Source organism: Notolepis coatsorum, assembly GCF_963971535.1.
Source record: "Notolepis coatsorum genome assembly, contig: SCAFFOLD_93, whole genome shotgun sequence".
Classification (NCBI taxonomy): domain Eukaryota; kingdom Metazoa; phylum Chordata; class Actinopteri; order Aulopiformes; family Paralepididae; genus Notolepis; species Notolepis coatsorum.
The window spans coordinates 295636-317667 of NW_028173116.1; the positions used below are offsets into that span (position 1 = coordinate 295636).

Genomic DNA, 22032 nt, shown 5'->3' on the forward strand with positions numbered 1-22032 from the left:
TAATGGATTCACTCGTCCAAACCCTGTAGTCGTGCATCACAGTCACCAAAGGGGCTGCGTTACATAATAAACAAGTAATGGATTCACTCGTCCAAACCCTGTAGTCGTGCATCACAGTCACGAAAGGGGCTGCGTTACATAATAAACAAGTAATGGATTCACTCGTCCAAACCCTGTAGTCGTGCATCACAGTCACCAAAGGGGCTGCGTTACATAATAAACAAGTAATGGATTCACTCGTCCAAACCCTGTAGTCGTGCATCACAGTCACCAAAGGGGATGCGTTACATAATAAACAAGTAATGGATTCACTCGTCCAAACCCTGTAGTCGTGCATCACAGTCACCAAAGGGGCTGCGTTACATAATAAACAAGTAATGGATTCACTCGTCCAAACCCTGTAGTCGTGCATCACAGTCACCAAAGGGGCTGCGTTACATAATAAACAAGTAATGGATTCACTCGTCCAAACCCTGTAGTCGTGCATCACAGTCACGAAAGGGGCTGCGTTACATAATAAACAAGTAATGGATTCACTCGTCCAAACCCTGTAGTCGTGCATCACAGTCACCAAAGGGGCTGCGTTACATAATAAACAAGTAATGGATTCACTCGCCCAAACCCTGTAGTCGTGCATCACAGTCACGAAAGGGGCTGCGTTACATAATAAACAAGTAATGGATTCACTCGTCCAAACCCTGTAGTCGTGCATCACAGTCACGAAAGGGGCTGCGTTACATAATAAACAAGTAATGGATTCACTCGTCCAAACCCTGTAGTCGTGCATCACAGTCACCAAAGGGGCTGCGTTACATAATAAACAAGTAATGGATTCACTCGTCCAAACCCTGTAGTCGTGCATCACAGTCACGAAAGGGGCTGCGTTACATAATAAACAAGTAATGGATTCACTCGTCCAAACCCTGTAGTCGTGCATCACAGTCACGAAAGGGGCTGCGTTACATAATAAACAAGTAATGGATTCACTCGTCCAAACCCTGTAGTCGTGCATCACAGTCACCAAAGGGGCTGCGTTACATAATAAACAAGTAATGGATTCACTCGTCCAAACCCTGTAGTCGTGCATCACAGTCACCAAAGGGGCTGCGTTACATAATAAACAAGTAATGGATTCACTCGTCCAAACCCTGTAGTCGTGCATCACAGTCACCAAAGGGGCTGCGTTACATAATAAACAAGTAATGGATTCACTCGTCCAAACCCTGTAGTCGTGCATCACAGTCACGAAAGGGGCTGCGTTACATAATAAACAAGTAATGGATTCACTCGTCCAAACCCTGTAGTCGTGCATCACAGTCACCAAAGGGGCTGCGTTACATAATAAACAAGTAATGGATTCACTCGTCCAAACCCTGTAGTCGTGCATCAGTCACGAAAGGGGCTGCGTTACATAATAAACAAGTAATGGATTCACTCGTCCAAACCCTGTAGTCGTGCATCACAGTCACGAAAGGGGCTGCGTTACATAATAAACAAGTAATGGATTCACTCGTCCAAACCCTGTAGTCGTGCATCACAGTCACGAAAGGGGCTGCGTTACATAATAAACAAGTAATGGATTCACTCGTCCAAACCCTGTAGTCGTGCATCACAGTCACGAAAGGGGCTGCGTTACATAATAAACAAGTAATGGATTCACTCGTCCAAACCCTGTAGTCGTGCATCACAGTCACCAAAGGGGCTGCGTTACATAATAAACAAGTAATGGATTCACTCGTCCAAACCCTGTAGTCGTGCATCACAGTCACCAAAGGGGCTGCGTTACATAATAAACAAGTAATGGATTCACTCGTACAAACCCTGTAGTCGTGCATCACAGTCACGAAAGGGGCTGCGTTACATAATAAACAAGTAATGGATTCACTCGTCCAAACCCTGTAGTCGTGCATCACAGTCACCAAAGGGGCTGCGTTACATAATAAACAAGTAATGGATTCACTCGTCCAAACCCTGTAGTCGTGCATCACAGTCACGAAAGGGGCTGCGTTACATAATAAACAAGTAATGGATTCACTCGTCCAAACCCTGTAGTCGTGCATCACAGTCACCAAAGGGGCTGCGTTACATAATAAACAAGTAATGGATTCACTCGTCCAAACCCTGTAGTCGTGCATCACAGTCACCAAAGGGGCTGCGTTACATAATAAACAAGTAATGGATTCACTCGTCCAAACCCTGTAGTCGTGCATCACAGTCACCAAAGGGGCTGCGTTACATAATAAACAAGTAATGGATTCACTCGTCCAAACCCTGTAGTCGTGCATCACAGTCACCAAAGGGGCTGCGTTACATAATAAACAAGTAATGGATTCACTCGTCCAAACCCTGTAGTCGTGCATCACAGTCACCAAAGGGGCTGCGTTACATAATAAACAAGTAATGGATTCACTCGCCCAAACCCTGTAGTCGTGCATCACAGTCACCAAAGGGGCTGCGTTACATAATAAACAAGTAATGGATTCACTCGTCCAAACCCTGTAGTCGTGCATCACAGTCACCAAAGGGGCTGCGTTACATAATAAACAAGTAATGGATTCACTCGTCCAAACCCTGTAGTCGTGCATCACAGTCACCAAAGGGGCTGCGTTACATAATAAACAAGTAATGGATTCACTCGTCCAAACCCTGTAGTCGTGCATCACAGTCACCAAAGGGGCTAATGTAACGGCAGTCAGCAAGCGAAAGTAGCATTGAATCAAAAGGGATGCAGGGACCGCTGAGGATTATACTAGGTCGGATAGTCCAGCAAAGTTACGTCCTAAGCAAAATCTGCATATGGCTCGCTGATAACAAACTATCATTACACATGGGCAAAACAGAGTCCATTCTCTTCGGTTCAAATAACAAACTCAGCAAGACCGACAGCTTCTCAGTTACAGTGGGTGACAATATTGTCACAAGGAAAGAAGATATTACCTACCTGGGTTCCATCCTAGAGGCAAATCTTTCCTGTGACAAAATGGCATCCAATGTAATAAAAAAAGTCAACCAACGAACTCGTTTCTTGTACCGGATCTCCTCACTGGTAAACAAGAATACCCTGAAGACTCTAGCAGGAGCACTCATTCAAGGGTACTACGACTATGCTTGCACCTCATGGTACCAAAGCACCTCAAAGGCGCTAAAAACAAAATTACAAACATCTCAAAACAAACTGGTCAGACTACTGCTTGACCTTACCCCTAGAACCCACCTCACCCCTGCCCACTTTGACAACCTAGGATGGCTTAGAGTAGACGACAGAGTACAGCAACTTGCAATGGGCCTGGTCTACAAGATACACTACACGACCAAGGTACCCATGTACATGACTAAATACTTCCCAAAGGTCAGTGAATACCACGATCACAACACCAGAGGGAGCTCCACAAATCATGTTAAACCCAGATTCGGCTCAAACAAGGGTCTAAACACGTTTCGCAATTATGCCACATCAATGTGGAACGCCCTACCCAAAGCTGTAAAGGAATGTGAATCACTACCCACTTTCAAAAACTCTCTCAAAAAACACCTAAGGGAGACTGCAACTCGAAACTGGCCCCTGTAAATGTCCGAGCACAACCCCCGCCAATGTACAGTAAATTACCAAGTATGGTCTTGTCAATAATCCAATGTACAGTGTTGTTTGTACAGTTGTACAGTGTCCCCCACCCACCCCTCCTACCCAACCCCCCCCCCCCCACTCCTACCCAACCCCCCCCCCCCCCCCACTCCTACCCCCCCCCCCCCAACCACCTCCAATGTACAGTCCCACCCCCACCTACCCAATCCAATGTACAGTTTCTACGCCTAATGTATATACTCTGTTCTTTCTGGACTCTTTTTGTATCACAAATACAGTACTGTAATTGCAAATCTGGTATGTCATAAATGTATAGATGTAGCAGTACTGTCTATCTGTATGTCATGTATGTCATATATGTTACGATGAATTGGAAATGGGGGACCCTGGTGGAAACAAGACGAAAGTCTTTCTCTGGTCTGCATCCCCTTAACAATTGTATGTATTGAGCTGTACTGCACTGTACCCATTCTGCAATCTGTTAATAAAGTTTTCATTCATTCATTCATTCATTCATCAATCTCACAATATTCGCTAACGTTAGACAGATGGAATACAGCCTTCCATCTAAAAACATAAATGAATAGCCATAATAACTTCAATCGGTTCGGATCCTTTGAATGAAACGAAAATGTAAACACTGACCTCGACGTTTGAAAGTAACACTGGTGACGTGAAATCACTGCGCCCAGACAGGAGAGGTTCGGCAAAAAAATAGTTCCGAGTATATCTGCTTAGAAAACGGAAATGTCTAATTCAATTATTTTTTATTTCTCCACGTGGTAAATACACAGGTCACAACATGTTTACAGGAACGTTTTGGAGTTGTATTTTGATTGTATTTGGAGTGTATTTTGATTGTATTTGGAGTGTATTTTGTGACTGTTGGGAACTAGGCTTAATGTAGGACCTACTTCCAGTGCATGCAGAGAGACGAAAAGGGTATGTATCTTCTTGTATAACTCCAGGGAAGATGTTAAATAAGCTAATTTCCCAAAATGTTGGAGTGTTCCTTTAACCATAACCGTTAAGTGAACGTTAAAACTAACCTTAACTCTAACTTTATGTCTTAACACATTCGGGGCCATTGGGATTAGACTATGAGGCCAGCTTGAGGCCAGCTTTTCATTACAAGTTTTCACTGTGCGTGAGGTTGTTTGTAGAGCTAAATCTATATTTTATATTATTGCTATGTGTCCATTGTCATTGTCAATTGACAGTATAAACCTTCCCTTCAATATGCCATAAAGAAAAAACGTTTTCATCAATACGTTCCCGTTTTATAGCGTCGTGAATATGAACTATATACCGCAATGGTCTGGGGTAATTCCTGCAAAGCTAGTTATAGGGCGCTAAGCTAATAACGTTAAATCGATTGGCGTTTCGGCCCTACACAAGCTAGAGTTAAAAATCGAAATGCATATGATCGGTATCATGTTCCACCATGAATGCATGAAAGAGGGGGGCGGGGGAAGTCGTTTCTGATTATTGATTACTAGGGATGTCCGATATTATCGGCTTACCGATATTATCGGCCGATATTGGCATTCAAATGTGATATCGGAAAATATCGGTATCGGTTTAAAAGAAAATAAAAAAAATTACATTTCTATAACCTTTATTTACCCAGGCAAGCTGGGTTATTGATCCAATGTTATATCTCCAAAACACATAATCCACGCTGCTCTGAGTGTCCCCAGTCCATCTGTTATCTGATACTGCATGCCCGAGGAAAACCTGGACCGGAGTTTTTTCTTTGATGCACATCCCCAGCCAATCCAATCCAGTGATGTGCAATACCATCCGGGAGACGATAGGCGGCGGTATTTGCCCTTTTGCGAGCTCAGACCCATTTCCAACGATAACATCAGGTTGGATGGATGAAAATGAATGGATATCGCTAATAAAAGAAATAATCACTATACTCCTGATTGGCGCTCAAGCGATGGCGAGTTAACCCGACTAACGACTATCATCGTGATCGGCGTTCAATGAGTTAACCATAACCGTTAAGTGAATGTTAAAACCAACCTTAACCCTAACTTTATGTCTTAACCATAACTGTGTATAGTATCTACAAATACTGTAAAAAGGATTATATGCGAGGCGGTTAGGTGGTCGAGCGGAGATTGCGTTCGTCACCAGCCCCGGAGCTGTGAGCTTGATTCGCCTGTTCGAATCCAGCTCACAGCTCCGGGGTTGTCACCAGCTTGGCTGGCCGTCTGCACTGATACAATTGGCTGTATCAGAGGGTGGGAGAAGCTGGCGGGGTGGGTCCGGGTCGTTGTAAACAGCGACTCCTACAGTTCGGTCGGGGCGCCTGCTAAGCGCGGATTGGACGTGAGGGGGATAGTGTGGTCCTCCCACACGCTACGCCCTCTCAATGAGAATCCGCGCTGCCAGGTGAAAAGAAGCGGTGATTGGCTGGACGTGTGTCGGAGGAAGCACGTGGTAGCCTCCACTCTCCCAAATGATCTGACTGTGGGGGGTAAAGCGCAGCGACCAGGAAGGGACTGGGAATTGGCATACGACTAACAATGGGATGGGAGAAAATCGGAGGAAAATGGAGGGGGAAAAAGACCAAAAAAAAAAAAAAAAAAAGGATTATATGCAGACAGATGTGTATATATATATATATACTAGGGCTGACCCTGATTAGTCAAATATTCAATGAATCGATCCAAAGGAGCCGTAATCGACTGCCAACCTCAAATGCAAATTTTTTTTTTTTATAATATATATATTAAAAAAAAAAATCAAAAGCAAAGAGGTCTAGAAGCGTGGCTAACGCTAATGGCGCACATACCAGCGAGGCTAACTGCCTAAGAAAACAGGCACAGAGGCACTGAAAGAGGATTTCACCCATCTAATGAACACACTAGACTAGACAAATATCAAGATGTATCCATCAGTGGACCAATTGCATGCTTTTGCAGAGGACAAGAAGCCTTCAGTCGACTCCTTCAGACATTAAGCACCCCCCACAGCCCAAATGGAATGATACAAAAATATATAATAATTCTAATATATATATATATATATTTTTTACTACCAGTCGACTATCTATCTTTTACTATAATAAAATTAAAAAAGAACCCTGAAACATAAAGAACTAATATAAAGAACATTTATTTTGCTGATTCTTTTCTCCCTCGCGACTCGTCTTCAGTTCATGCACCCGTGTTTAAAGGGGCGACAGATCTGTTTCTCTCGTTTATTTGTTTATTTATTTATTTGTTTGTTTATTTATTTGTTTGTTTGTTTATTCATTTGTTTGTTTATTTGTTTGTTTGTTTATTTATGTGTTTATTTATTTGTTTGTTTATTTATTTGTTTATTTATTTATGTATTTGTTTATTTATTTATTTATTTATGTATTTGTTTGTTTATTTATTTGTTTGTTTGTTTGTTTATTTATTTATTTATTTATTTATTTGTTTATTTATTTATGTATTTGTTTATTTATTTATGTATTTGTTTGTTTATTTATTTGTTTGTTTGTTTGTTTATTTATTTATTTATGTATTTGTTTGTTTATTTATTTATTTATTTATTTATTTATTTATTTATTTATTTATTTGTTTGTTTGTTTGTTTGTTTATTTATTTATTTATTTATTTATGTATTTATTTATTTATGTATGTATGTATGTATGTATGTATGTATGTATTTATGTATGTATTTATTTATGTATGTGTTTATGTGTGTGTTTGTGTATTCATCATTACCTCCCTCAGCCCTGGGTGGAGCTGCAGCTGGCCCGTCTGACCTGGAGCTTCTACAAGCAGTCCTTCCTGAAGCAGATCCTGACGGAGGGCGAGCGCTACGTCATGACCTTCCTGAACGTGCTCAGCTTCGGGGACCAGGGCGTCTACAACATCGTCACCAACCTGGGCTCCATGGCGGCCCGCTTCCTCTTCCTGCCCATCGAGGACAGCTTCTACGTCTTCTTCGCCACGGTGCTGCAGAGAGGGCGCCACGCAGAGACTCAGAAGAAGGTCAGTCCAGACCCTGACCGGTCAGTCCAGACCCTGACAGGTCAGTCCCTGACCGGTCAGTCCAGACCCTAACAGGTCAGTCCCCTGACGGGTCAGTCCAGACCCTAACAGGTCAAACAGTTACCATATATTGCTACGGCTGTGGTGGGGGGTTAGACTGTAGTACTGACTGTAGTACTGACTGTAGTACTGACTGACTGTAGTACTGACTGACTGTAGTACTGACTGTAGTACTGACTGTAGTACTGACTGTAGTACTGACTGACTGTAGTACTGACTGTAGTACTGACTGACTGTAGTACTGACTGACTGTAGTACTGACTGACTGTAGTACTGACTGTAGTACTGACTGACTGTAGTACTGACTGTAGTACTGACTGTAGTACTGACTGACTGTAGTACTGACTGTAGTACTGACTGTAGTACTGACTGTAGTACTGACTGTAGTACTGACTGACTGTAGTACTGACTGTAGTACTGACTGTAGTACTGACTGACTGTAGTACTGACTGACTGTAGTACTGACTGACTGTAGTACTGACTGACTGTAGTACTGACTGTAGTACTGACTGACTGTAGTACTGACTGTAGTACTGACTGACTGTAGTACTGACTGTAGTACTGACTGTAGTACTGACTGTAGTACTGACTGACTGTAGTACTGACTGTAGTACTGACTGTAGTACTGACTGTAGTACTGACTGACTGTAGTACTGACTGTAGTACTGACTGACTGTAGTACTGACTGTAGTACTGACTGTAGTACTGACTGTAGTACTGACTGACTGTAGTACTGACTGTAGTACTGACTGACTGTAGTACTGACTGTAGTACTGACTGTAGTACTGACTGTAGTACTGACTGACTGTAGTACTGACTGACTGTAGTACTGACTGACTGTAGTACTGACTGACTGTAGTACTGACTGTAGTACTGACTGTAGTACTGACTGTAGTACTGACTGACTGTAGTACTGACTGTAGTACTGACTGTAGTACTGACTGTAGTACTGACTGACTGTAGTACTGACTGTAGTACTGACTGTAGTACTGACTGTAGTACTGACTGACTGTAGTACTGACTGTAGTACTGACTGTAGTACTGACTGTAGTACTGACTGACTGTAGTACTGACTGTAGTACTGACTGTAGTACTGACTGACTGTAGTACTGACTGTAGTACTGACTGTAGTACTGACTGACTGTAGTACTGACTGTAGTACTGACTGACTGTAGTACTGACTGACTGTAGTACTGACTGACTGTAGTACTGACTGACTGTAGTACTGACTGTAGTACTGACTGACTGTAGTACTGACTGACTGTAGTACTGACTGTAGTACTGACTGACTGTAGTACTGACTGTAGTACTGACTGTAGTACTGACTGACTGTAGTACTGACTGACTGTAGTACTGACTGACTGTAGTACTGACTGTAGTACTGACTGTAGTACTGACTGTAGTACTGACTGTAGTACTGACTGTAGTACTGACTGACTGTAGTACTGACTGACTGTAGTACTGACTGTAGTACTGACTGTAGTACTGACTGTAGTACTGACTGTAGTACTGACTGTAGTACTGACTGACTGTAGTACTGACTGACTGTAGTACTGACTGTAGTACTGACTGTAGTACTGACTGTAGTACTGACTGTAGTACTGACTGTAGTACTGACTGTAGTACTGACTGACTGTAGTACTGACTGACTGTAGTACTGACTGTAGTACTGACTGTAGTACTGACTGTAGTACTGACTGTAGTACTGACTGTAGTACTGACTGTAGTACTGACTGACTGTAGTACTGACTGACTGTAGTACTGACTGACTGTAGTACTGACTGACTGTAGTACTGACTGACTGTAGTACTGACTGACTGTAGTACTGACTGACTGTAGTACTGACTGTAGTACTGACTGTAGTACTGACTGACTGTAGTACTGACTGTAGTACTGACTGACTGTAGTACTGACTGTAGTACTGACTGTAGTACTGACTGTAGTACTGACTGACTTTAGTACTGACTGTAGTACTGACTGACTGTAGTACTGACTGTAGTACTGACTGTAGTACTGACTGTAGTACTGACTGACTGTAGTACTGACTGTAGTACTGACTGTAGTACTGACTGTAGTACTGACTGTAGTACTGAATGTAGTACTGAATGTAGTACTGACTGTAGTACTGACTGACTGTAGTACTGACTGTAGTACTGACTGTAGTACTGAATGTAGTACTGACTGTAGTACTGACTGACTGTAGTACTGACTGACTGTAGTACTGACTGTAGTACTGACTGACTGTAGTACTGACTGTAGTACTGACTGACTGTAGTACTGACTGTACTCTGACTGACTGTACTCTGACTGTAGTACTGACTGTAGTACTGACTGTACTCTGACTGTACTCTGACTGACTGTACTGACTGACTGTACTCTGACTGTAGTACTGACTGTACTCTGACTGTACTCTGACTGTACTCTGACTGACTGTACTCTGACTGTTGTCGTCAGGAGGAGGTTGCCATGGCAGCAGAGGTCCTGGAGTGTCTTCTGAAGCTGGTGCTTGTGATTGGTCTGATCATCACCGTGTTCGGTTTTGCCTATTCTCACCTGGCGCTGGACGTGTACGGCGGCTCGCTGCTCAGCACCGGCACCGGTGGGTGGACCGCTCACCAAACCACAGGAAACCATACACACTGAAGTGATAGAATGGACCCATTTCAAATGTCCACTCTTGAATTGTGGTTTTGTACAACTATCATTTGAATTAACATTCCCGTGGCAAGTTGTTATTGTTTTATTCCATATTAATAACCGGATCAAGATCCTCGATCGACTCCCCGATCGACTCTGCAGATCTACCCTCGGCAACATGCAATACCGGCCAGATCCTCTTAGGGGCGCTATAGCTCCACTGCAGTATCATTGTGGGCGAATGGATTTTTTTTTAGCCTCCAAGTATATTACTCTGATCCCAAAGCAACATCATGCACCGTGTATCACATTTCGAATCGCAGATCTCACCATGGAATAAGGGAATTTATCATCAACCAATGGACATATCCATCTACCAGATGCCGATCGATAACGGGGAAATGCTGTAGGGCAGGGGTCTCAAACTCAATTTACCTGGGGGCCGCTGGAGGTAAAGTCTGGGTGAGGCTGGGCCGCATCAAATATTCCACAAAAAAAGGGTTTAAAGTATTCCAAAAAAAAGTACAACTAATCCAATCTTCTCAATCTTTAGCAATGACATTTATTCTATCAAAAAGCTGTTTAATCAAATCACCAGCCAGTATTTCAGTTATTCTGGTTGCTGTGCGATCTGAGGAGGATTTGCTTTTGTTAGCCTTCAAACATGGTCTCCATCACTTCAGTCATACATTATTTTATTATGTATACATCAGAGAGAGAGAATGGCTTCTTGCCACTGAGTGAGGACTTGGTTGCTTTTTCTCATTGTGACATAGATTTAACAATAATTCTGCTTGCAGCTTGATATGATGATTTCATTCCATTTATTTTTGTGGTTCTTAGCACTGAATTTTGAGGAAAGGTTGCATTAAAATTAGAGTTGTTCCGATACCAGTGCAGTGGGGCTCAATACACACAATTGTTGGGGGGATGCAGACCAGAGAAGTACTTTCGTCTTGTTTACATCAGGGTCCCCCATTTTCAATTCATCAGGACATCCGTTTAGTTTGCATGCTTGCTGCTGTAAAATGTCTATAAATATATCTATCTATCTATGAAAAGGCATATGAATTGAAGACCACACTATGAATTGAAAATGGGGGACCCTGATGTAAACAAGACGAAAGTCTTTCTCTTGTCTGCATCCCCTTAACAATTGTGTGTATTGAGCCGTACTGTATTGTACCCATTCTGCAATCTGTTAAATAAGGTTTTCATTCATTCACCAGTATCGGAAATTCTAGCCTGACGTCAGAGAGTGACGGAGAGTGATGATTATAAAATCAACGTGTTTTAAAGTGTGATGCTGTTTGTCATTTTAGCAGCAGATACACTTTCTTAAATTCCATTGTCCCCGACAGAGCGTGTGACGGGGAGCTCAGACGGGATGTGTTTTGCTTGCTGGTGACGTGTTATTATACTGTAGCATTAACAGCTGAAAAGCTAGCTAGTTGGAACAACATCCGCTTTAACGTTACATCAAATCAGATGATGGCCTGTCCTTTCTCCAGGACCTGACACTGTCCGTCTATCAACAATAATGCACCCACGGTGAATCGTATTTAAGTCAAGTTGCTACTGCCTAGCGTTAGCTGACTAACGTTATCAAATGGCAATGCGGGGAAGACGAGCTAGGTCAGCTAGCTTAGCTTGCTAACGGTACCTTGGCTAAAGTTGGTGCTATTCATGATCCAGCAATAATGGCTGCAGACCTGCAAGCAAAGTACAGTAAGTTCCAAGTGCCAAAGGATAAGAGTCTGAAGCGGAGTCTCAAAAGAGAATGTTGAATATTTATTTTGCTTCGAAAATCACAACATGATAACGTTACTACTAGCCAGAGCCTCTGCGACTTGGGTGTAGCGAGTGCAACACCGTCTAACGTCCGTGCGGATCATTGGATCTTAATCGTCCAACTCTCGCGCAACGACTCGGCAAACAGTTGCGCGCGGGCCGCATTAACACTACACTTTGATGTCAGGTAGGGGGCCGCAAAATATCATCCGGCCGCGAGTTTGAGACCCCTGCTGTAGGGTATACCCCACGGGCTGACGGTAAGACCTTATTCACCTAAATTACAGCCGGATTAGACATTGTTGTGAGACGCAAGCATTCCATCAGTGAATGTGGCTACTTACACGGACACTCTATTGGTAATCAATAATACTAATCGACGCCCCCCTTTCATCCATAGATGCTATGGGATAGTCCGGATCATAAGCAGTTTGTGTTATTTCATTAGCATATATACAACAGAAATGCCGTTGAATATAACGTTAGTAGCCTTTAGCTCTATAAGTAGCTTTCCAGAAAATATGAGACGAAATCTGCGATAAAGTTTATATTCACGGCACTATAAAATGACAACCCATTGATGGATTTTTTTTCCTTTAAGCCATTTTGAAGGGACGGTTTATGAACTCAAGTGACAATGAGAATGGACAGATAGCAATACTATAAAGTATAGATATAGCTCTACAAAGCCACATCGGTTTGTTGACAAACCTTGGTCCTCTAGCACCATATTAGACAGCGCCGAACGGTTGTCAAAGTGTTAAACAGGTTATTAAACAGGTTATTACACAGGATATTAAACAGGTTATTAAACAGGTTATTAAACAGGTTATTAAACAGGTTATTAAACGGGTTATTAAACAGGTTATTACCTGGGTTATTAAACAGGTTATTAAACAGGTTATTACCTGGTTTATTAAACAGGTTATTAAACAGGTTATTAAACAGGTTATTACACAGGTTATTACACAGGTTATTAAACAGGTTATTAAACAGGTTACTAAACAGGTTCTTAAACAGGTTATTAAACAGGTTATTAAACAGGTTATTAAACAGGTTCTTAAACAGGTTATTGAACAGGTTCTTAAACAGGTTATTAAACAGGTTATTAAACAGGTTATTAAACAGGTTATTACCTGGGTTATTAACCCATTCTCTGCCACCACTTTGATCATCCTAAACCATCCTCTGCCAGCTCTATTTGTCTATGGAGATGAAGTTCCCCTTCTTTGCAGGGCTATAACTTTTTTAATTGTATTGTTAAATTGACATTACTATGGCCCATTCAACATCAATTATCTATCGTTCAGGATGTAGGAATGTTTTACTTTTTCATTCACACATTCATACTAAAATACCGTCTAGAGTATAAATATGTTTTTATCGTTTTCTGCAGTATTTCATAGAACCTGAGATATAGGCATAATGCATATATTAGATTATCAAATGCAGTTTGATACCGATCCATGCTATATTAAAAATTTCAATTGTACATGGTCCTAAACGTCATGACTGATCATCTGCGGGTAAACGGAGGGGGGGGGGGGGGGGTCGTTTATAATTCAATGACCGACCTTAAATGATTTATGTAGTATGGGTGATATATTGATCAGAGCAGTTTGTATCGAAAATGATAAAGAAAAACGCTGAAACTCACGTCAGTCTCCTCGTAGCGTTGGGCGATGAGAGTGGAGCAAACAGATCCCAATTATGTGATGTTGATCAATGCGATCCATTTCCGGTTTGTATATTACTAATACACATCCAAATCATGTTGATTATTGAGTTATGGCAAAGATCCATATCCACGGTGTCTGTATTGAGTGGCCGGACGAAATTAGGGGACGGACCAAGCTCCGACGGGCACTTCCGGTTTGGCAACCTGCCGATCGGCCACCAGGTGGCGGTATTGAAGCGTTGCAGAGTTGTGATGGCTCAGACAGCATCAGCCAAGACTCCGTGGGTGAAATATGAATACCATGATGAAAATATGAAATATTGATCTCAAACACGCCTTACGGCGTGATTGGCAGACAACGCATGGCGGAGAAACCCGCCTTAACACGTGATTGGCGGAGAATGGGTTAAACAGGTTATTACATAGGTTATTAAACAGGTTATTAAACAGGTTATTAAACAGGTTCCTAAACAGGTTATTAAACGGGTTATTACCTGGGTTATTAAACAGGTTATTAAACATGTTATTAAACAGGTTATTAAACAGGTTATTACCTGGGTTATTAAACAGGTTATTAAACAGGTTATTACCTGGGTTATTAAACAGGTTATTAAACAGGTTATTAAACAGGTTATTGAACAGGTTATTGAACAGGTTATTGAACAGGTTATTAAACCGGTTATTAAACAGGTTATTACCTGGGTTATTAAACAGGTTATTGAACAGGTTATTAAACAGGTTATTACCTTGGTTATTAAACAGGTTATTAAACAGGTTATTACCTGGGTTATTAAACAGGTTATTAAACAGGTTATTAAACAGGTTATTAAACAGGTCCTTTCTATCGGTTCAAGTCTGTGGATCAAAGTGTTCGTATGATATATCGTTTTGTTAAATGCTGTTTCTGTTGTGTGTTATTGATCACTGTTGTGTGTTATTGATCACTGTGTTATTGATCACTGTTGTGTGTTATTGATCACTGTGTTATTGATCACTGTTGTGTGTTATTGATCACTGTTGTGTGTTATTGATCACTGTGTTATTGATCAATGTGTGTTATTGATCACTGTTGTGTGTTATTGATCACTGTGTGTTATTAATCACTGGGTGTTATTGATCACTGTTGTGTGTTATTGATCACTGTTGTGTGTTATTGATCACTGTTATTGATCACTGTGTTATTGATCACTGTTGTGTGTCATTGATCACTGTTATTGATCACTGTGTGTTATTGATCACTGTTATTGATCACTGTGTTATTGATAAGTGTTATTGATCACTGTGTGTTATTGATCACTGTGTTATTGATCACTGTGTGTTATTGATCACTGTGTGTTATTGATCACTGTTGTGTGTTATTGATCACTGTGTTATTGATCACTGTGTTATTGATCACTGTGTGTTATTGATCACTGTTGTGTGTTATTGATCACTGTGTTATTGATCACTGTGTTATTGATCACTGTTATTGATCACTGTGTTATTGATCTGTGTTATTGATCACTGTGTGCAGGCCCCACTCTGCTACGATGCTACAGCGCCTACGTCCTGCTGTTAGCCGTCAACGGTGTCACGGAGTGCTTTGTGTTCGCTGCCATGAGCCAGGAGGAGGTGGACCGGTAAAACACACACACACACACACACACACACACACTCACACTCACACTCACACTCACACGCACACACACTGTGATGAACCTGTGTCCTAACCCAACCCCCTCCAATGTACAGTAAATTACCTAGTATGGTTGTCAATATTCCAATGTACAGTTTTGCTTGTACAGATTTACACATCAGCCTCTACCAGGGTTAGAAATTAACATTTTTTTTCAAGGGCTTTTTTTGCCCCCCTTAATTGATTTTCGGGGGCTTTTTTTTGTATTTCGGGGGCACTGAATTTTTATGATAAACGGTAGGGGTGGGACGGTTCACAAAATGGACGGTTCGGTTCATATCACGGTTTTGGGGTCACGGTTTTCAGTTCGGTTCGATATACGTAAATATTTATAAAAAAAAATGTAACACTCAAATCTAAACATGCTTCTCATTTATTAAAAAAAGAAGAAAAAAAAGTTTACAGTGTTACAGTGTTTACAGCCTTAAATAATGTTTGGCACACAAAGACCGAACTGACTGAAAAATATAGGCTACATTTGTAGTATTAACTTAGTGCAAACAAACAATATGCTCAGCCAGCACTAGACTTTCCTTTCTTTAATATAAACACAAAAAAACAATGTCAACCATGTTTAAATTCCCTGATTGTCAGTTCTTAATGGAAAGATTAGTGTTCTGCTTGAAATTATTATGTATCTGTCTACATTTATTTAGACTAACATTATTTAAATATTGAGTGCAACTGTGGTGGATTACGTAATTCGGTGAGTTGGAACTATCTATGGGTTGGCGCCGGGTCCCCACGGACATTTTAGTGTCACGCACCTTCAGCTCAGGCAATGTTATTATCAGCTCCGGTAGCTCCGGTAACGTTAGGAGGTGATGGCATGCAGTGGGAAAGCGGCAATAGTCCCGGTTGGAGTTAGTAAAACACAGTTGTATGTTAGCCTTCTTGGATGTTGAATAAACGCCTATCATTGTCTTTAAACACCCCGCCTCTCAGACTCCCATTTCCTCCTCTGCTAGCTAGTAGCTACGGTAACATTTCGTTGACTGTATTACCTCGCGGGCTGATTCTATAGTTAAAACGTGCGTTGTGTTGTACAAACCGCTAACGCTATGGCAAGATGTGTGTAGGCCTATGTAATGTTAATGGCTATGTTTTTAAAGTCGTAATGAAGATTGATTTAGATTGTGCTTGCCATTTGTACACAAACTGACTAGCACCTGGCTCAGCTGCAGTGCTGCAGCAGCCAGTGCTCACCTCCGCCAAATGAATTTTTTTTTATTTGCGCGTCATCTGAACCGTATGATACACAGACGCGCCATTACCGGATAAATATATATATATAATTAGTAAACTGTCTGGGGCATTTTGTGCCCCCCTTAACTGATTTTCGAGGGCATTTTGTCCATTTTCGAGGGCATTATGCCCCAAGCCCCCGTTAATTTCGAACCCTGGCCTCTACAGCCAATGAATTAAATACAGTCCTAAAGGCAGAGTTGCAATCAGTGATGGAATGGATAAAGAATAACAAACTAGTTCTAAACATATCAAAGACAAGTAGCATCATTTTCGGTTCAAACCATACTCTAAGAACGAACCCAGTCTTGAAACTTTTGATAAGTGATGTGGTAATTAATCAAGTCCAGGAGACTAAACTCCTAGGAGTAACATTAGACAGTAAATTGTCATGGTCACACCATATAAACAATATAGTAGTGAAAATGGGAAGAGGGATTTCTGTTGTTAAAAGATGTGCTCATTTGTTACCACTAAATTCTATCAAACAGGTAATTCAAGCTCTGGTTTTGTCAAATCTTGACTATTGTCCTGCAGTATCGTTGAATGTAACGACGAATAAACTGAAAAAATTGCAAATGGTACAAAACAAAGCAGCGATGCACAGTTGTTTAACTTGGTTACTTGTCAAACATAAGTTACTCTGCTCACTCCTTGTATTCACTAGGAATATTATATGTTACTGGGAATATTATATGTTACTGGGAATATTATATGTTACTGGGAATATTCTTGTTACAAAGATCCCTTCAATTTTATATAACAATTAATCTATAAGTCTTGACAGACACAACCATTCCACCAGACATGCTTCTGCACGAGGTTTTACACTTCCAAAAGTGAGGTTGAATGCAATGAAGCGAACTGTCATGTTCCGTGGTATGCAGGAATGGAACTCTCTTCCCAGACATGTTGAGCAGGAGAATAGTAAATGTTTCAAAATCGTGGTAAAACAACATTTTCAACCAAAGAAATTGACATTCCCTAATAGATAGTGTGTACGTAAAAGAAAATGTATGTGTCTGATAAAGAGATAGGTATATATAGATGAAAAGGCATGTGTCTGATAGGGATATATTATTAAAAGATTGTATAATTGGCTGATATAACCATAGATAATGTATGTAAAAGCTAAATAGTATATTATGCTGTATTGTATTATGAATTCATTATGAGTAGGTATTATTGTATTGTATTATGAATTTATAAGGCGTATATATTGTTGTATTGTATTATGAATTCATTATGAGTAGGTATTATTGTATTGTATTATGAATTTATAAGGCGTATATATTGTTGTATTGTATTATGAATTCATTATGAGTAGGTATTATTGTATTGTATTATGAATTTATAAGGCGTATATATTGTTGTATTGTATTATGAATTTGATTAGGAGTTTTTATTGTTGTTTTAATTGTCTGTATGACATGTGAATGTTGTGAGTGTATAAGTCTGTAACTGTATTTCACGTGTTATGGACCTCAGGAAGAATAGCCCCAGCACTGCTGTGACTAATGGGGATCCAAATAAACTTAAACTTAAACACACACACAGACACACACTCACACACTCACACACACACACACACTCACACACACACACACACACTCACACACACACACACACACACACACACACACACACACACACTCACACACACACACTCACACACACACACACACACACACACACTCACACACACACACACACACTCACACACCCACACACACACACACACACACACACACACACACACACACACACACACTCACACACACACACACACACACACACACACACACACACACACACACACACACACACACACACACACACACTCACACACTCACACACACACACACACACACACACACACACACACACACACACACACACACACTCACACACACACACACACACACACGCACACTCACACACACACTCACACACACACCTGTGTTTTAAGCGGCCCTGTTCTCCCTGCAGGTATAACCTGGTGATGCTGACCCCTGACCCCTGTTCTCCCTGCAGGTATAACCTGGTGATGCTGACCCCTGACCCCTGTTCTCCCTGCAGGTATAACCTGGTGATGCTGACCCCTGACCCCTGTTCTCCCTGCAGGTATAACCTGGTGATGCTGACCCCTGACCCCTGTTCTCCCTGCAGGTATAACCTGGTGATGCTGACCCCTGACCCCTGTTCTCCCTGCAGGTATAACCTGGTGATGCTGACCCCTGACCCCTGTTCTCCCTGCAGGTATAACCTGGTGATGCTGACCCCTGACCCCTGTTCTCCCTGCAGGTATAACCTGGTGATGCTGGCCCCTGACCCCTGTTCTCCCTGCAGGTATAACCTGGTGATGCTGACCCCTGACCCCTGTTCTCCCTGCAGGTATAACCTGGTGATGCTGACCCCTGACCCCTGTTCTCCCTGCAGGTATAACCTGGTGATGCTGACCCCTGACCCCTGTTCTCCCTGCAGGTATAACCTGGTGATGCTGACCCCTGACCCCTGTTCTCCCTGCAGGTATAACCTGGTGATGCTGACCCCTGACCCCTGTTCTCCCTGCAGGTATAACCTGGTGATGCTGACCCCTGACCCCTGTTCTCCCTGCAGGTATAACCTGGTGATGCTGACCCCTGACCTCTGACCCCTGCAGGTATAACCTGGTGATGCTGACCCCTGACCTCTGACCCCTGCAGGTATAACCTGGTGATGCTGACCCCTGACCCCTGTTCTCCCTGCAGGTATAACCTGGTGATGCTGACCCCTGACCTCTGACCCCTGCAGGTATAACCTGGTGATGCTGACCCCTGACCCCTGTTCTCCCTGCAGGTATAACCTGGTGATGCTGGCCCCTGACCCCTGACCCCTGCAGGTATAACCTGGTGATGCTGACCCCTGACCTCTGACCCCTGCAGGTATAACCTGGTGATGCTGGCCCTGTCCGCCTCCTTCCTGCTCCTCTCCTACGCGCTGACGGCCTGGGCTGGCAGCGTGGGCTTCATCCTGGCCAACTGTCTCAACATGGGCCTCCGCATCCTGCACAGCCTGCTCTACATCCAGCACTACTTCCACCGCAGCCCCTGGAGGCCCCTGAGGAGCCTGCGTCCCTCCCCCATCCTGCTGCTGGCGCTGGGCCTGAGCGCCCTGCTCACCGCCCTCTCTGAGGTCTGTGTCTTCAGGGTCAGGGGTCAGGGGACCCTCCTCACCACCCTCTCTGAGGTCTGTGTCTTCAGGGTCAGGGGTCAGGGGTCAGGGGGCCCTCCTCACCACCCTCTCTGAGGTCTGTGTCTTCAGGGTCAGGGGTCAGGGGGCCCTCCTCACCGCCCTCTCTGAGGTCTGTGTCTTCAGGGTCAGGGGTCAGGGGGCCCTCCTCACCGCCCTCTCTGAGGTCTGTGTCTTCAGGGTCAGGGGTCAGGGGGCCCTCCTCACCACCCTCTCTGAGGTCTGTGTCTTCAGGGTCAGGGGTCAGGGGGCCCTCCTCACCACCCTCTCTGAGGTCTGTCTTCAGGGTCAGGGGTCAGGGGGCCCTCCTCACCACCCTCTCTGAGGTCTGTGTCTTCAGGGTCAGGGGTCAGGGGGCCCTCCTCACCACCCTCTCTGAGGTCTGTGTCTTCAGGGTCAGGGGTCAGGGGGCCCTCCTCACCACCCTCTCTGAGGTCTGTGTCTTCAGGGTCAGGGGTCAGGGGGCCCTCCTCACCACCCTCTCTGAGGTCTGTGTCTTCAGGGTCAGGGGTCAGGGGGCCCTCCTCACCACCCTCTCTGAGGTCTGTGTCTTCAGGGTCAGGGGTCAGGGGGCCCTCCTCACCACCCTCTCTGAGGTCTGTGTCTTCAGGGTCAGGGGTCAGGGGGCCCTCCTCACCACCCTCTCTGAGGTCTGTGTCTTCAGGGTCAGGGGTCAGGGGGCCCTCCTCACCACCCTCTCTGAGGTCTGTCTTCAGGGTCAGGGGTCAGGGGGCCCTCCTCACCACCCTCTCTGAGGTCTGTGTCTTCAGGGTCAGGGGTCAGGGGTCAGGGGGCCCTCCTCACCACCCTCTCTGAGGTCTGTGTCTTCAGGGTCAGGGGTCAGGGGGCCCTCCTCACCACCCTCTCTGAGGTCTGTGTCTTCAGGGTCAGGGGTCAGGGGTCAGGGGGCCCTCCTCACCACCCTCTCTGAGGTCTGTGTCTTCAGGGTCAGGGGTCAGGGGGCCCTCCTCACCACCCTCTCTGAGGTCTGTGTCTTCAGGGTCAGGGGTCAGGGGGCCCTCCTCACCACCCTCTCCGAGGTCTGTGTCTTCAGGGTCAGGGGTCAGGGGGCCCTCCTCACCGCCCTCTCTGAGGTCTGTGTCTTCAGGGTCAGGGGTCAGGGGGCCCTCCTCACCGCCCTCTCTGAGGTCTGTGTCTTCAGGGTCAGGGGTCAGGGGGCCCTCCTCACCACCCTCTCTGAGGTCTGTGTCTTCAGGGTCAGGGGTCAGGGGGCCCTCCTCACCACCCTCTCTGAGGTCTGTGTCTTCAGGGTCAGGGGTCAGGGGGCCCTCCTCACCACCCTCTCTGAGGTCTGTGTCTTCAGGGTCAGGGGTCAGGGGGCCCTCCTCACCACCCTCTCTGAGGTCTGTGTCTTCAGGGTCAGGGGTCAGGGGGCCCTCCTCACCACCCTCTCTGAGGTCTGTGTCTTCAGGGTCAGGGGTCAGGGGGCCCTCCTCACCACCCTCTCTGAGGTCTGTGTCTTCAGGGTCAGGGGTCAGGGGTCAGGGGGCCCTCCTCACCTCTAGGGATGGGTACCTTTCACATTTGAATCGATACGGTACCGGTACCTGTGAATCGATACCGGTACCCAACGGTATCTTTTTTCTGTACTTTAGTCTCACATTTTTTTATGTACCTACCTCAGTCGTGAAAAAAATAATCCAAACTTCAAATAACTACAATTTCGACCGTTTTTGATTTGCCATCGCTCCGACTGCTTTGTTGTTGAATCAAGTCAAATCCTAGGTAAATAACTGAAGATACCCCTTGCAGTGGGCTTACAATAGTGTGAGACAGATTGGCAGCTGGGAATGGCTTGAAGAACAAATTATAGAAGAACATAACAAAGATCTATCTCTTTCAATGTTTTTTTTTATCTACCTTTTCTCCCCATTTTTTCTATTTTTCTCCCGTCCCCAATTCCGTATCGTCCAATTCTCCCCTCCCCTGTCTCGAACGTTGTTAGGCCACGCCTCCCACTGGTCGGCTGCAGTGAGGACCAAGCCTTGCATCACGTGTCCCCTCCGGTACTCGAGGAGGCAGCCGTCGCATCTTTTCACCTGCACAGCGCGATCGCTCAGCGTCGGGGGTCTGCGTGGGAGGGACACGCCGCCCCCGTCGCTTCCTGATTCTG

General features: G+C 44.0%; 1 protein-coding gene across 1 annotated transcript in view; it reads left to right on the forward strand.

Annotated features, from left to right (window-relative positions):
- The window catches only part of LOC311247883 (man(5)GlcNAc(2)-PP-dolichol translocation protein RFT1-like), a gene marked incomplete at its 5' end in the record, with an annotated part of 47946 nt that overhangs the window by 22849 nt on the left and 3065 nt on the right, over positions 1–22032 (forward strand). Inside the window, 4 exons of the mRNA XM_084338863.1 lie at positions 7321–7581; positions 10096–10240; positions 15261–15366; positions 19592–19841. Coding sequence (XP_084194989.1) covers positions 7321–7581; positions 10096–10240; positions 15261–15366; positions 19592–19841 — 762 coding nt within the window. The remainder of the gene's footprint in view (positions 1–7320; positions 7582–10095; positions 10241–15260; positions 15367–19591; positions 19842–22032) is intronic.